General features: G+C 42.1%; 1 protein-coding gene across 2 annotated transcripts in view; it reads right to left on the bottom strand.

Annotated features, from left to right (window-relative positions):
• The window catches only part of GABBR2 (gamma-aminobutyric acid type B receptor subunit 2), an 842,117-nt gene that overhangs the window by 25,168 nt on the left and 799,578 nt on the right, over positions 1–17,371 (bottom strand). For both annotated transcript variants that reach the window (XM_068236712.1, XM_068236713.1), the window contains exon 15: positions 8,287–8,511. In XM_068236712.1, the coding sequence (XP_068092813.1) occupies positions 8,287–8,511 (225 nt within the window). The remainder of the gene's footprint in view (positions 1–8,286; positions 8,512–17,371) is intronic.

Genomic DNA, 17,371 nt, shown 5'->3' on the forward strand with positions numbered 1-17,371 from the left:
CCTTTTACAAGATACCACAAAACATACACAGTAAATGTACAGCAGCTGTAAAGTAACTGTATCGTAAGCAATATTAAACATAAACTGTAAAAATATTCCTTCACCAGGCACTACTGCTTAAAGTGGACCTAAACCCAGGACTTCCTCTCTGCTCTAAAAGATAAGTAACAACAGCATAATAACTTATACAGAAACACATTTCTCTGCTTACATAGCTCCTCAGAGATGCTGCTGTGTAGTTACTTCCTGGTTTCGTGAAAGCACATACAGGGTTAACCTCCTGTGTTTACATATAGGCTGCCTGAATGGCACACCACAGCACAGATCAGCTAGAGGTGACAGCTCAAATTACAGTGACTCATTACTTCTAGATAAGGCAGAATTAGATAGGCTATTATCTCTAAATACAAACAGGATGCGTTTCTCTGTGTTTTCCTTCTCTCCTGTGGAAGAGTTTAGGTCCTCTTTAACCAGCTCTGTAAGTTGCTGGTGTTTTCATTTACTAAAGTCATTTACTAAAGGGAACCTGTAGTGAGTCCATACACTTTTCTGCATTACCCATAATGCAAAACACATACACAACATGTGATCAAATAATGAACCTATTTTCCAGGAAGCATTTTAAAGTGACAATGAAGCGGATTTTAAAATAAAAAACAGATACATATCTAAGGAGAGGATATGCTCTGGGTCCTATTGAGCCTTCCTGTTCTTTTGCCGGTCTCCGCATTCCCCCGCAGGCTCCCTTATTAGTAGTCCACGGCCAATTGGTCATGGATTGCTCTCTTCTGGGTTACGGAGACATAGGCAGTCTTCAGAAGCACTCAGGCTTCCAAACCTGGGGCGCTCCATACTGTGCATGCGTGAGCGTTACCATACAGTAAAAGGTTCAACATTCTTTACTGGGGAAATAAGTGTCAACGCTTTGTATTCTGACAGCCCAACTTGCTCTTTTATGTTGCTGGAAGGCACAGCAACTGTGTTTCCAAATGGATATGTATTTCATCACTATTTATCACATGCTAAGATGACTAAATACTATGACTAAATACTACTGTGCAGTTTTTTAAGTGGGTCCTGCCACTTAACACCTTTTTGTGATCACGAAACAGTACAGAAAAATGTATCTAACTGAAGCTACTTTAAAGGAGTACTGTAGAGGGTAGAGGGAAAAAGAGTTGAACTTACCTGGGGCTTATGATGGTCCCCTGCAGACGTCCTGTGCCTGCACAGCCACTCACCGATGCTCCAGTCCCCACCTCCGGTTCACTTCCGGAATTTGTGACTTTAACTATTTATGCCGCACGGACGTGAGCTTTACGTCCGCAGCGGATGCTGCTAGAGCCGCAGGGACGCGCTAGTCACGTCCCTGCAGTTTGCTGTGCTGTGCGAGTGATTGTGCAGGCAGGGGAGATTGGCTGCAGGAGACAAAAGTCCCCTGTGCCAATCCGTACATTACCACCGAGAATAAACACTGTTTTCGTTCAATAATCTCCCGCTGACGATTTCCGCCATTTGCCACCGCCGATAGTTAGATTTATGAATGGGAATAAAGTTCCCATTTATTAATCTCCTCGCAGGCACTGTGATCGCAGGCTTCCATTGAAACCTTGCGTCACTTCCCTAGTTACAATGTAGCAACACATTGTATCCTATGTAGCGTACAAAGTACGCTATTAGGATTTTGCTCAGCTGGGACATCTTGTGGCCAAATAGTAAAATGACACCTACTGAATAAAGGGAATAAAAAAATATATATCTATGTCAAGAGGGCATATCATTATTAAATAATGGGCTAAAAATGAGGGATGGATGTAAAACTGAAAAAAATGCACCTTTATTTCCACATAAAATATTGTCACCATACATAATACTAGGGATATAATTGTAACTTTGCAATAACTGGGACAAATGGCCAAATAAAATGTTTGGATTTTAATTATGGTAGCATGAATTATTTTAAAACTATAATGGCTGAAAACTAAAAAATAATGTTTTTTTTTCAATTTTTCTTATGATTCCCATTATAATGCATTTAGAATAAAATAATTCTTAGCATAATGTACTACCCAAAGAAAGCCTAATTGGTGGCGGAAAAAACAAGGTATAGTTCATTTTGTTGTGATAAGTATTGATAAAGTAATTGGGGAATTAATGGGAGGAGCGCTGAAATGTGAAAATTCCTCTCGTCCAAAAGGTGAAAAATACCCACGGGCTGAAATTGTGAAAGTCGGAAAACCACTGCACCTGCACGGCCCTGCCCTCGCTCCCACTGATGTCACCAGTAGAGATGGCCCGAACGGTTCGGCGGCGAATGGTTCCAGGCAAACTTCCAGGGGTTCGCGATCGCTGAGAGCCGTGAACTTTTCCGGAAGTTCGGTTCGCCCCCATAATGCACCATTAGGGTCAACATTGACCCGCTACATCACAGTCAGCAGGCACATTGTAGCCAATCAGGCTACACTCCCTCCTGGAGCCACTCCCCCCTTATAAAAGGCAGGCATCGCCGGCCATTTTACTCACTCGTGTGCCTGCAGTAAATAAAGGGACAGCTGCTGCTGTGGCAGACTTTCATAGTGAAAGATTAGTTAGGATCTTGTAGGCTTCTTAGCTTGTTCCTTGCTGATTCTTATTGTTAAAATAGCACCCCACAACAGCTCTTTTGAGAGCTAATCTTGTTCTTGTGATCTATTTTTTTTTCTGTGTGTCCCACTGACACTTGTGTTGCATAGACAGCCTTGATAATTCGTAATGTGTGTGTGCCACTGCCAGGCCCAGCACATTCAGTGACTACCTGTGTGTGTGACAGGTGCACATTGTAATACCCAGTACTGCATATACCTACCTGTTGTTCACAGTGCACCCACCTACCTACGTGAGTTGAGCGCACGCAGTGTCACTGTGCCTGTCTGATACCTGTCTGTGTGTGACAGGTGCACATTTTAATACCCACCACTGCATATACCTATCTGTTGTGTTCAGTGCACCCACCTACCTACGTGAGTGCACGCAGTGTGATATACCACTCCGTGCATACCTGTTAACTGCACCTGTGTGAAAAGCACATTTTATTCGTCAAGTCAGTGCATGCTTCTCACTTCATATGGACACAACGGACAAAACAGGTAGAGGCAGAGGTAGAGGCAGACCCATAGGAAGGCCACCCGGCAGGTCTGTGCGAGGTCGTGTTAATGTGATTTCATGTGGCCCTGGCCCAAAGTACAGTGCTCAGAAGAAGGCACGTCCCATCAACTCCCAAGATTGTCAGGACCTGGTTGACTTTTTAACACAGAACACCTCATCTTCCGCAGCCACCAGCGCTACTACAAGCACCACATCCATTGCATTTGACACTTCGCAGGAGTTAATTGGTGGGGAATTAACTGATTCACAGCCATTATTGTTACAACCAGATGAAGGCACTAAATAAGTTACACCACCTCATATGTCTGAGTTAGGCGGCGACACTATGGACGTAACGTGTGAGCAGGAGGATGATGAAGTACCTGCTGATGGTGCAGTTTTGGAGGTGTCTGAGGCAAGTGAAGCTGGGCAGGATGATTATGATGATACGGATCCCACATGGGTTCCTAATAGACAAGATGACGAAGGGGACAGTTCAGAGGGGGAGTCAGAGAGATGTAGGAGGAGACGAGTTCCTGAAAGAAGCAGGGGGAGCTCGTCATCAGAAACACCTGGAGGCAGTGTCCGGCACCATTTTCTGGCTGCACTGCAGCCACAACAACAAAACAAAAGGCATGTACATGTGCCCATTCCCCTTGTGATCATTACCTTGCCGCGGTGAAGGGGCTTGCGTATCACAATGAAGCAATGACCACCGGCTATATGAGTGTCTCGGGGGGTGGCACACCAAAGATAATAAGGTCATTGCTTCATTGTGGACCATATTTGATCAGCTGGACAGTCACTGTTGTTCTATCATTGAGCTACCACAGCCCAGCGACCATATGGACTTGAAAGCTGCCACGGCCTGCACTCTGGCCATGGTGCGCACCAGTCCAGCATGGCTGTCAATACGCAAACAGCTGTTTGCAGTGCGTTACACAGTGAGTTTGGTGTGTCAGTGTGAAGCAGTACTCTAATTACACTCCCTTATTGATGTATACACATGCAAGATGTTTTAATGCACTTTAGGCCTGCAATTTAGCATTCAATGTGATTTCTGCCCTTAAAACGCTGCTGTGCGTCTATCTGGATTTTTCCCGGGGACTTTTGTCGTGTATCCCACTCCGCCATGCCCCCCTCCAGGTGTTAGACCCCTTGAAAGATCTTTCCATCACTTTTGTGGCCAGCATAAATTTTTCTAGTTTTCAAAGTTTGCCTCCCCATTGAAGTCTATTGTGGTTCGCGAAAGTTTGCGCGCACCGAACTTTCGCGGTAGGTTTGCGAACCAAGTTCGCTGACCTGAAATCGGAGGTTCGGGCCATCTCTAGTCACCAGGAGTGTATTGCGCAGGCCCAGTATGGTCTGCGCCTGCAGAGTATACTCCTTTGTGATGTCAGCACAGCAGGAGCGAGGACATGGCCATGCAAGCGCAGTGGTGTTCGAAAATTCCAGAAGTGAATCGGAGGTGAGGACCGGAGCATCGGTGACTGGCTGCCGTGGGCATTAGAAGCCCTGGGTAAGTTCAACTCTTCCCCCCCCCCCCCTACAGTAGTCCTTTTATGTTTCTTTGGATTAAGTCAAATTATCAGCATTATGGTTAGGAAACAAGCAGGTAAAGATGGCTCTCAAATGAGAGGCGTAGTTTAAATTGAACCAATGAGGACTAAAGTTTGAAAAGCACGGCAAGTGAATTGTTGTTAGTTGTACAAGCCAGTGATGTCACCTTAGTCCTGGCTTCTCAATCTGGTGTGCCACTCACTGAGAGCAAGCAAGGGGGGCAATAAAATCTGGAAGGTCCAAACTCTCATCTTGCATGTTGTTAATCTAGATGAAGAGGACAGAGGCGCTCACTTCTGCATCTAGACCCATTGAGTTATGCTCCTGTTTGCCTGATGAAGCAGGACCACACCTGCGAAACGCGTTGCACTAAGTGGAGTTCAATAAAACATTTTTGTATTGATATATTGTGACTCAATTGAGTTTTATATTTTTGAGGGAGGTAAGTCCACCTGAACATCCCCCTCTTTTAGACGGTTTTTAAACGTTTTTATTCTACTCTGGCACCTCTTTACACCAAGCCTTGCTGAAATCTTGAGTCCACCCTCGGTGGAGGGGTGCTACCCCGTTTCCTATCTACAGAGAGCGACATCTTAAAAGCCTGAGTGGGGTCAGGTTCTAATACTCCCCACCTGCACTTGAAGTGGTTGCCTATGGGTAACCCATGTTTGTGAGTATATCTAAATATTTTGCTTTTAACCACAACCAACTTAACAATACTACACCATATCGGGCTCTTGATTTCTCTTTGTTCTTCCAAGCATAGATGAAGAGGGCATTCCTAGTATATCAGGTACGTGATTTACTTCCTTTAAAGTTTCACGTTTAATAACAGAAACTGCTTAACACAGTGAGAAAAAGACTACAATCATTTCTAATAATTTAAGCTAAGAATTCCAGTTTGCAGCAGAGATGAAGGCCACAAGTAACAGTTTCCATTATGTTTAACATTGCTATAGTCTATTGGCTGGTGGTACCACTTTCTTTAAATAGACAGTCTGCAAACTCAGGGACACGGGTGCGGACATTTAAAATAATTGTGGCTCATTAGTCAGGCGCCAGTGCCATCCTAAGCTCGCAGCTGTGCTAGTTCACCATGTAAATTACTGGAAGATTGATTTGGTTTTATTAAATTAGTGCTGCCTAATAGATAGGGAGTGTTGCTAATTAATCTTTAGTGTTGTAGTCAGCAGCCTTCCTTCCATATGATGAATTCAAGGCAATGGAACAAAAAGACTAGAAGGGAGGTAAACTTCTCTAGCCCCCTAAGAAGTGCAGGCAGACTCATGTGTGGGAAACAGCTGGCCAGGGCATGTGTGTATTTGCACATTAAGTCCACTCAGTTTATGAAGCTACTATTAACTACAAAATCACATGATAATCCTCTTGTAAAATGTGTAATCCGCAAACAGCCTTGTTCTGGGAGGATGCAGAAGGAAAATAACAGATAAGGAGCTGAAAGAGAGGAACGGACTTAACAGAGATAGCAGAAAACGTAGTTGATGAAATTGTGTATTTATACACACAGGACCCGGAAGATATTTAGCGGTTGGATACCCAGGATGAATTACATGATTTTGGCTTGATACTGCTGTCCTCATAGGACTACTTTTAAATGTCTTAACATATATTATGAAACATTATTCACTTTTTATTTTCAAGTTGTATTGCATGCTGCAAAATGTGTAAAGTCTTCCACAATGAGACTTTTGTTAAAATGTGTTTAAGTACAACTATTGTGAAAACTGTAAAATGTAAGATACATACATATAAAATGTACATTTCTCCAGGAGTGAAATGCATTATGAACTACTTATTTTCTATGTCGCTGTCACTTAGGCAGTAAAAAATCTAACAAACCTGTCATCTTCTCATACAGGATTCTCAGTTACATTTTTTAATTACAAAAGCACTTACTAAACAGCAATAGTTCAGTCCAGCTGCCAAAATAGTGTGCAAATGAGTAGGGTGGCTGACTGACTTCTTTGCAGTGTTCCATTCCAGGGATTGCTTTTGTTAAGAATAAAGTAGATACTGAGAATCCCCCATGAGAAGATGGACTAATAATCTGTCAGATCTGTCAGCTTTTCAATACCTACTGTAAGTGACAGCAACCTAGGAAAATAGTCATTTATAGTTATGTTTTACTTTGGAAGTAATGTACGTTTTATATGCATGCATTTGAAATATTAAACATTTTCACAATAGTTCTCCTTTAAGAAGGGCATTTTTGTTCTGTAACTTTTCGTAATTAATAGCTTAGAAACCAGGGAACTCCCATCAGATTAAACAAATCTATTAGCCAATTAGAATGGAAATTCCTAGACATTTCCACTGGTCAGAACAATGTCACAAATTGTTGATTACAAAAGATGGGTCCTCTGGGCATCTACAAGCATTGGTAAGGGGCCAATTATACCCTTAGACCAGTGCTCCTTAAAACAATTTCAAAAAGTAACAGTCAGAAGCTAGGACAGATGCCGGTAATGGGATGATGCAGTTTTATGATTCTTTTTTTAAAGAAAACCTATTTGTGTGATTCTAGGGCTGTGGCTAGGGCACTTACAATGGGAGTGGGGTAATAACTGAACATGAAATGCATACTTACCTGAGGTGAAAGTCACCCACTTTGGTTATTTTTGCTTTTTATGATTTGAGAAAGGTACCTAGGAGGTTCTGAAACTTTGCTACATGGATGAACAAAATAAAACAAAACATGCTTGTAAGTATAATTTCTAATTCTGTAAGGGGCAGTGGTGGGGGTGGGTGGCAAATGTGCTTGTTACCAAGAAATCATGAGTACCTTTAAAATGGGTGCCACAAGAATTTGGGTGCCAGATATACCACAAGTAGAATATCAGTAAACTAGGCCTAAGGCACATTTTAAAACGGCCCATTTAGGATCTGGCCACGACCCCCCCCCCCCCCACACACACACACACTGGCTCTCTCCCTCATAAGCTGTCTGCGGTGCACTGATATGTGTGCGCACACGCCCACCTCCCGGCCCCGTCCTCTTCCTGCTCTAATGGCCGCACATGTGCATTAGCGCAAAAGCACTTTTTTATAGTCATGGTTAGAGGCTATTGCAGATAATTTGAGCTCTGGAGATTCCAGATAAAGTATTGGAGGCCAGGGCCGTCTGCTATACAAACTGTGGCTACCAATAGCAGGCTTCCAACACCCAAACTACCAGTAATAGCGGCCAATCATGGCAATTAACAAAGGTGTCTCTGGGCCCACAAAAGCAGCTTCAGAATTCACATCTTACATCATTTGAAATTGTAAACAGGATGTAGTAGCCTAGCACATGTAGGGCATAATCAAGCAATGAAATACAGAAAAAATGTACATAATATAATGTAGAAATAATCTGCTAATGTGTGTATTTCATCATTACCTATATTTTCTCTTGTATCTATCTGTCTAGATGTGCTTAAGTGGTTAAAGACTTTTGTATGAATGGGAGATGAGCACTGCTGATCTTTAGCATGTCTTGTTAAATCTAGGTCACAACATGTTGCACGTTGAAGGCTGTGAGGTTAAAAGTGATAGCGTGGCACAATAAATTAGTGTATAAAAATAGACCTGTAAATAGCTTACCTTTGGCACAAAAACTAGACAGAGTGTAATTGTACTACAGAATATGATGACTAGGGCCACGATGCAGAACTGGACATTTGGCTGGTCTTTGGTGAGGAAGGAGACTGCAGCTCCTATGATACACATAATGCCTACGTTGTATACACTCATTCCTATATACTTGCTGTCATTCAGCGCTGGAATGCTCACATTTCGAGTTTCCCATGCTAGGAAGCAGCCAAACAACTGGTAAGAAAGAAAACAGAAACAATGCAGTTTATACTATATACTTTGCCTTAAGAGAAAATAGCATTACTTATATACAAATATAGCAGTTCACAATCAGTTCAATATATTCCTTAGTTGTCATCTCTATATAGCCAATATCATTTGGTATACAGGTTGGCTTAACCTTCTATAAATCTGTACGAGTTTGAAGGGTTCAGACATGTACATATTCTGAATGTAAGCCTCTTCTGTCTTTTACCTATGATGATGTGCTTTGAAACCTAACAACTGGAGAAATTGTATCTTTACCATGAACGTTTATGATTCATTTTCAGCATTTGGGCTTGCTCCTCACTGTGCTTTTGTCCAGCAGGTGGTACCTGCACACCATAGGCAGAAATAGAAAGGTCGCTTCTATGTATGTGAACATGAATGTACAATTAGATGGATGCTCAGCCGTGCATGCTGCACTTATGACCGGGTTGTCTATCACATGGTTGAAGCCAATCACGCTGGTTTGCAGGTGTCGTACATGTCTAGTGGACCCAGTTATTAGGTGACTATGTTGTGTTCAGTAAGCATTGCTTTTTCATGAAAATATGTCACCCTTTCTACTCTGGAAAAGCAGACACGTGTACAGGCTTATTTACGAAGACATTTAAAAAAGAACTCCTGGTATACAAAGCACAGCAATCCATTGCTGTCAGAACAGAAATAATTGTCCATGAGTTTGCAACCCTCAGAGTGACTGCAGATAATTATCAATATGATATGACAGTCTAAAAATAAATTGTGTGTTGCTTACTGGAAAAACATTGGGTGAGATTCATTCATTCTGCTGGACAGCTAAGCAAGTCATTCTAAGCCAATAATAATTTGAGTTTGTTGATAAAAATTCAGATTTTAAGCATTTAAGGCTCCTTTAGCTGTTCAGGAATTATTTTACTTGGAAGCTGAAAAGGTGGCCTACTCTTCCCACACCTTTCAAAAGCCTGTCTAGTCCTTAAAGCAGAATGAAACCCAGCATTTCTTCTTTGCTTAAAAAGATTATTTACAGCATATTATATACTACCACCATTTTTTTTACTAGAACAGCATTTAACTAGTTAAAAACAGGAGTTACAAGCTCAGTGCAGAGAAACCTGGATGCATCCGAACTGGACATAATGTTATCTTGTGTTTACTTAATTGTATCAAGTGAGGAATGTGACACATTCTCTGACTGTACAGACTCTCCTGAACACAGACAGACACTCAGAAAGTATTTCTGCTTAAATTAAAAGATGAATAAAACCAGTTATAAATAAAATGCAAAGTCAGCTCTCAGGGTAAAAAATGTACTTTGTAGACAAATCGTTTAAAGTGTTTTAAAATATTTCTGTAGAACTTCACCAAGTTGCAAACTGGAACTTCACTAAATTAATAAATTATCTTTGTACTTTGTTTCAACTGAATTACTATTCATATTATTATTATGTAAAATGAAATTATAATTGCTTTAATATTCATACACAAAGGGCAGTTAAAGGGAACTTTGTGCTAAGTAAAATTATTTAAAATAAACACATGACATAGCTGCAAATGAATATTACATACTAACCTCACCGTCCGTTCCTCTCAGAAGCTCACCATTTGCTTCTTACAGTGATCCCTTCCAGTTCTGACAATATTTTGTCAGAACTGAAATACACCCGTTGCTGTCAGTTATATATCAGCTGCTGTCAGTTACAACTGAATGTGCAAGGTAGTGTCCATGTTTCCCTATGGCTCATGTGAGCGATATTACAGTTTAACAGTGTGCTGACCAGGAAGCTGTTATGGGGTAATGGCCATTTTAAAAATGGAGGACAGAGAATTCCATTGATCACAGTGGACAAACAGGACACAAGAGAGGAGAAAGAGATTGATGAGTAGACTACACAGTAAGTACGTATGACATGTGCATGCTTATTTTGACTTTTAATTTTCAGTTCAGGTTCTCTTTAAGGCACATACGAACTGTACATCATTTATAGAATAATTAGAACACATGACAATACTAAAAATAAATTCGTACTGTCCATATTTAAAGTGGACATATACTCTTTTGGTTGACAAAAAATGTTTAAAGGGCTTATCTGGGTTCACCTAAGATAGCGTCCTAATTGTAATGATGGGTAACGGTATAGGCACTACTGGACAATATTCCTTGTTCTCTGTGAAGCTGCTATACAATGAGAGATCCTTATGTGTTGCTGCTTTCTATCAATCTACTAAGTGAGTGGACAGTTTCTTTGATGGATCAGCCTCCACATCACACTTTTGGTCACCGCAGACTGTCTTGTACTAGGTTATTTTCCATTGTGAGGAATTATCAACTTATCACTATTAGTAGGCTTTGGCAGTGTTTCCTGAAGTCTGATTCATGCATTGTGAAACGTATGTTGAATGTTTTTCCTGGATGTTTTTATCTCTTTTGTCATTGAAATGTTACACATTTGAATTCATGGAAAATGCGTGATATATATATTAGTCACATATTTCCATTCATTTGGCGATTATGTGCTGTATTTCTTACGTTGTTGCTATGTGTGTGTAATGAATGCACTAAAAATACAGCGTGCAAGATTGTTTTTAACCACTTTGTCCTTTGATACAATATATCTACGTCAGCTGTTGCTCTCTCCAAGCCACAGCGACGTAGATATACTGACCTGCTTGCAGCCCTGTTGTGCAGGAACAGGTGCGCTTCAGAGCGCACCTCCCGGCACTAACAGCTGCAATACTAATTGGTGAAAGGGAAAATGTTCCCTTGTAGCCAATTAGTAACCCCTCCACGGATGAACGATCACCGCTGTAGCAAACAGCGGTGACCCTTCATCTCTCCCCTCGGTGGCCAGATCTATTAAAAAAAAGGATTAGAAAGCAGCCTGACTCACCTTTTTCTGTTCCGGCGATCAGCCTGCAGCCCAAGCCTCCGATCGCCGCTCTGCATGCAGCCCTGTGATGCTGAATAGCCGAGTCCCGGCTTGATGACGTCATCAAGCCGGGACCCGGTAACCGGCATCACAGGGCTGCGTGCAGAGCGGCGATCGGAGGCTTGGGTTGCAGGCTGATCGCTGGAACAGGAAAAGGTGAGTCAGGCTGCTTTCTAATCCTTTTTTTAACAGATCTGGCCACCGAGGGGGCTGTCTGGGTGGGGGGTGGGACATCTGGCTGGCCCTTATGGGGGTTGTTGAACTCCTGGTGGGGGGTAAAATGTGCAGCTGGGGGGGGGGGGGAGAGGATAAAGTAAGAGGGGATACAATTTTATTTAATGTGCATAATTTTATACTGGGGGCAGATCTGGCTATAATGGTGGGGGGGCCCTAATCCAGGGTGCACCCGCTAATCCTGAGGGCGCATCTGGCTATAATGGGGGACCACTATTCCTGGGGACACATTTAGTTATAATGAGGGGCAGTAACCCTGGGGATACATCTGTCTATCTATACTGGGAGGTGCCAAACAGAGGACACATCGGGTTATACTGAGGGTGACTGACATTGGGGACACATCTGGCTATGGGGGGGGGGTCTGATACTCGAGACACATTTTGCTATCTATACTGGGGGACAGAATACTGGTGACATGTTTTTATCTTCTGTGGCACATTTTATTTTTAAACTGGAATTGATAAAAACTGAGCAAAAATGCATTTTTTTCATTTTCCCCTCTTTTTCCCATTAAAATGCATAGAAAACTTTTTTGGTCTAGGGACAAAATACCCGCCAATTAAAGTCTAGTTTGTCCTGAAAAAAACGATACCTAGATCATTTAGGTGTTGTGAGTAGGGATAAAGTTATGGCTGATTAAAAAGGGACATAGCTAAAACGTCAAAATTGCTCTGGTCAATAAGGGGAAAACAAGGTCTGGATGCGAAGTGGTTAAACATCACAGCTTAAAGAGGCACTGTACTGTTATATAGTAGAATGCAGTATATTATTCAGGATACCATTTTTTATGTTAATTATTCTGGTTTCAGCATCAGAAATACTTCCTATACGTACATTTTGCTGCATATTGTTGGTATGTAACTCACCCTCCCTGGGATGTCAAGCCTAGGCTGTTTAGCTATGCACCATTCTTCTCCAAGTGCACCCTGGGAGACCAGGTGTTTTTTCTATTCAGTTTAGAACACAACACACAACCATTCACACTTTAACACTTTAAGATGCATAAAGGTCAATTTGTCCTTTACTGAATTTGGCTACGACATGCCTTTCAAACATTTGAGAGCAGGATGAATGTGAACGCTGGGGAGATTCGGGTGATGCATCTAGTGGTGCATGAATAAGATCTTCTTTCACCAGACTGCTACCTGCTGGATAGTGGCTGTGTGCCTGAGAGTTGTTCTTCTTTACTGGTGTAAGCTGGCACTATGGTTAAGACTTGGGGCGCTTTTTCAGTTTTCTCTCTTCATTTGGACTGCAGTATGAGCTGGAGTCTTTATTCACACTGGGAGAGTTGCCCGTTGCCAGTGCTGGTCGTAATGGAGAAAGCTACGCTTACGGATCATTACGCGTAATTTTACGCTATTACGCATTACGAAATTACGCTTACGTCATAGACAGTAAATTTCGGTACATGTCCGTAATTACGCATAGCACTTACGCAATTACGCGTAAGTATACCGTAGTGCAGGTTATTACGTTATAGGCTTACGCGTAAAATCCTGCTAGCAATTAATGCGTAAGGTCATGCTGCCAAGCGGAAAAGTTGACGCATGGATCAATGTTAGGTAGCCGCCAACTTTAAGGGTTAATAGCAAAGCCCCCTTAAGTGCTAAGAGCCTCAAATTTGGAGAATATATTAAGGAGATCAGAAGGAATAAGAGGAAAAATTTTTTTTTCAAAAAGACCTTATAGTTTTTGAGAAAATCGATGTTAAAGTTTCAAAGGAAAAATATATACATTTAAAAACCCGCCGACTTTAACGGTTAATAGCAAAGCCTGCTTAAAATTTAGGAACACCAAATTCACAGGGTATATTAAGGGGATCAGTGGGAATAAGAAGAAAAATTTTTTTTTCAAAAAGACCTTATAGTTTTTGAGAAAATCGATTTTTAAGTTTCAAGGGCGAAAATGTCTTTTAAATGCGGAAAATGTCAGTTTTTTTTGCACAGGTAACAATAGTGTTTTATTTTCATAGATTCCCCCAAGTGGGAAGAGTTTTACTTACTTCGTTCTGAGTGTGGGAAATATAAAAAAAAAACGACGTGGGGTCCCCCCTCCCAGACCTCTTTAACCCCTTGTCCCCCATGCAGACTGGGATAGCCAGAATGCGGAGCACCGGCCGCGTGGGGCTCCGCACCCTGACTATACCAGCCCGCATGGTCCATGGATTGGGGGGTCTCGGAAGGGGAGGGGCAGCCAAGCTTTCCCCTCCCCCTCCGAGCCCTTGTCCAATCCAAGGACAAGGGGCTCTTCTCCACCTCCGATGGGCGGTGGAGGTGGAGGCCGCGATTTCCTGGGGAGGGGTTCATGGTGGCATCTGGGAGTCCCCTTTAAAAAGGGGTCCCCCAGATGCCCACCCCCCTCCCAGGAGAAATGAGTATAGAGGTACTTGTAGTACCCCTTACCCATTTCCTTTAAGAGTTAAAAGTAAATAAACACACAAACACATAGAAAAAGTATTTTAATTGAACAAAAAACATAACCACGAAAAAAGTCCTTTAATATTCTTAATTAACCATTAATACTTACCTGTCCCTTTAAAAGCCAGTTCCCACGCAATATCCTCGGAAATATACTAATCAGTTACAATGTAACAAAGTTATTCAATGTAACAACTTTGTTACATTGTAACACCACCGCACCCGACGTCACTCACCGCCGCCGCCGCCGCCACGTCTGCGCTGCAGGACCCGACAGAGCTCTGAGCTATAGCTCAGAGCTCTCTAAGCATCTTTGTATTTGGGCTCCAAGGAGCCCCATTGGTCCTTAGCAGACCAATGGGGTTCCTTCTGATTTGAAGGAACCCCATTGGTCTGCTAAGGACCAATGGGGCTCCTTGGAGCCCAAATACAAAGATGCTTTGGAGAGCTCTGAGCTAATATAGCTCAGAGCTCTGTCGGGTGAAGGGACGCTAAGTCCCCGCCGGCTCCGCTGCCCTCCCCGCCTCTCCCACATGTCACCTATATACATGCTGGCACCCATGGGTGCCAGCATGTATATGGGTGACAGGTGTGGGCGGAGTGGACGGCGGGAGCCGGCGGGGACTTAGTGTGTATGCGGCGGCCGGCGGGTGAGCGGCGAGTGACGTCGGGTGCGGTGGTGTTACAAAGTAACAAAGATGTTACATTGAATAACTTTGTTACATTGTAACTGATTAGTATATTTCCGAGGATATTGCGTGGGAACTGGCTTTTAAAGGGACAGGTAAGTATTAATGGTTAATTAAGAATATTAAAGGACTTTTTTCGTGGTTATGTTTTTTGTTCAATTAAAATACTTTTTCTATGTGTTTGTGTGTTTATTTACTTTTAACTCTTAAAGGAAATGGGTAAGGGGTACTACAAGTACCTCTATACTCATTTCTCCTGGGAGGGGGGTGGGCATCTGGGGGACCCCTTTTTAAAGGGGACTCCCAGATGCCACCATGAACCCCTCCCCAGGAAATCGCGGCCTCCACCTCCACCGCCCATCGGAGGTGGAGAAGAGCCCCTTGTCCTTGGATTGGACAAGGGCTCGGAGGGGGAGGGGAAAGCTTGGCTGCCCCTCCCCTTCCGAGACCCCCCAATCCATGGACCATGCGGGCTGGTATAGTCAGGGTGCGGAGCCCCACGCGGCCGGTGCTCCGCATTCTGGCTATCCCAGTCTGCATGGGGGACAAGGGGTTAAAGAGGTCTGGGAGGGGGGACCCCACGTCGTTTTTTTTTTATATTTCCCACACTCAGAACGAAGTAAGTAAAACTCTTCCCACTTGGGGGAATCTATGAAAATAAAACACTATTGTTACCTGTGCAAAAAAAACTGACATTTTCCGCATTTAAAAGACATTTTCGCCCTTGAAACTTAAAAATCGATTTTCTCAAAAACTATAAGGTCTTTTTGAAAAAAAATTTTTTCCTCTTATTCCCACTGATCCCCTTAATATACCCTGTGAATTTGGTGTTTCTAAATTTTAAGCAGGCTTTGCTATTAACCGTTAAAGTCGGCGGGTTTTTAAATGTATATATTTTTCCTTTGAAACTTTAACATCGATTTTCTCAAAAACTATAAGGTCTTTTTGAAAAAATTTTTTTTCCTCTTATTCCTTCTGATCTCCTTAATATATTCTCCAAATTTGAGGCTCTTAGCACTTAAGGGGGCTTTGCTATTAACCCTTAAAGTCGGCGGCTTTTTTATATTATACGGGAGCGTAATATTACGCGATTACGGCAGACTGTGTAATTTCAATGGGAGTTTACTGTCTTACGCGTAATTTGTTACGCGTAAAACGTAACCCAGCGATCTACGCGTAATTAATTACGCGTAATACAGTAACCTTACACGTAACGCTTACGGTGCATTTGTAGTGAATTACGATGCGTAATTACGCTAATGCGTAATTTCGGCCCAGCACTGCCCGTTGCAGATTTTGTAGTAGTGGCATGATTTTGTATGTTTTTTATTTATATTCACGATATAGCTGTGTTTATTTCATACCGCAGCTCTCCACTAACTAATCTCAGATGAATAAAAAAAAGAATCTTTAAAGTGACACTGAAGCGAAAAAAACCCCACATGATATGAGTTGGTTGTGTAGTACAGATAATTAATAGAACATTAGTAGCAAAGAAAGTAGTGTCATATTTTTATTTTCATATATATATAGTTTTTTTTATAACATTACATCATTCTCTAATAATTGCAGTTTCCACAATACACTCAGCATTTTAAATGATTTCTCAGAGCAGGCTACCGACCCTTTGAACTTTTCTCTGCAGAAAAACCATAAACAAAGAAGTAACAATGAGAGACGGTTGAGAGCTTCAAAAGACAGTGCTGGCCACGACTTTACAAAGTCGCAGAGCTCAAAGAAGCTCTTTTGCATAGATAACAACTGAAGTTTCTTAACTCTTCCTGTACTGGAAACAATATGAGACTCATATCTGTGCTAATAATGTTTTATTTCTTAGCTGTACTACACATACAAATTATATCATAAGTTTATTTTCACTTCAGATTCCCTATAAGTGTAACAACCTCTGATATGAATTCTATAGTTGGGACAATTATGAGAAATGCTGTTTTATCTTTGGCAAAGTTTTTTCACCTGTTGCTCTTCATTGCAGTGCTGACCCCATTCAACTGCACTGAATCGGACAGCAATATGTTGCGCACAGAAATACATGCAGCTGGGCATTGCAGTGGAGTGCATAAGGGTGCTCATGAAACAAAGCTTTATGTGTAATGTCTGATGTCCTTGTGAATCACACCCTGAGAGGTATTGCTGAAGTCATCTCAGCAACATGACAGTGTGCCCAGACCGTTAACCTGCCATTGCTGTTTGCCTAACAGGTTCTGGGGATGCTTTTTGCTTTCCTCTATAGAATTGCTCAGGTAATTGAAAGACAGTGTGACCTGGAAAGAATGTTGCCCCTACGCCTCAGGTTCTGTCTACTGGACACATATTTGCATTGACCTTAGTGATATCCTGAATCACACAAGACCCTTTTCCCTACACTTTGCATAGCTTCATGGAATACAGTGCTACTACAAGTGGCATCACAGGACTTCAAAAAATCTGCTTAGATGTCAGAAAAAGGAATTCTTTTTTAAAGTAGATACAGCCACATCACTTCAAAGTTCTGTTCCATGTGGTCACAATATAGTTATACGTTGACCCTTACTGTCACATAACTGATTGCATATGA

The sequence above is a fragment of the Hyperolius riggenbachi genome, chromosome 5, assembly GCF_040937935.1.
Source record: "Hyperolius riggenbachi isolate aHypRig1 chromosome 5, aHypRig1.pri, whole genome shotgun sequence".
Lineage (NCBI taxonomy): Eukaryota > Metazoa > Chordata > Amphibia > Anura > Hyperoliidae > Hyperolius > Hyperolius riggenbachi.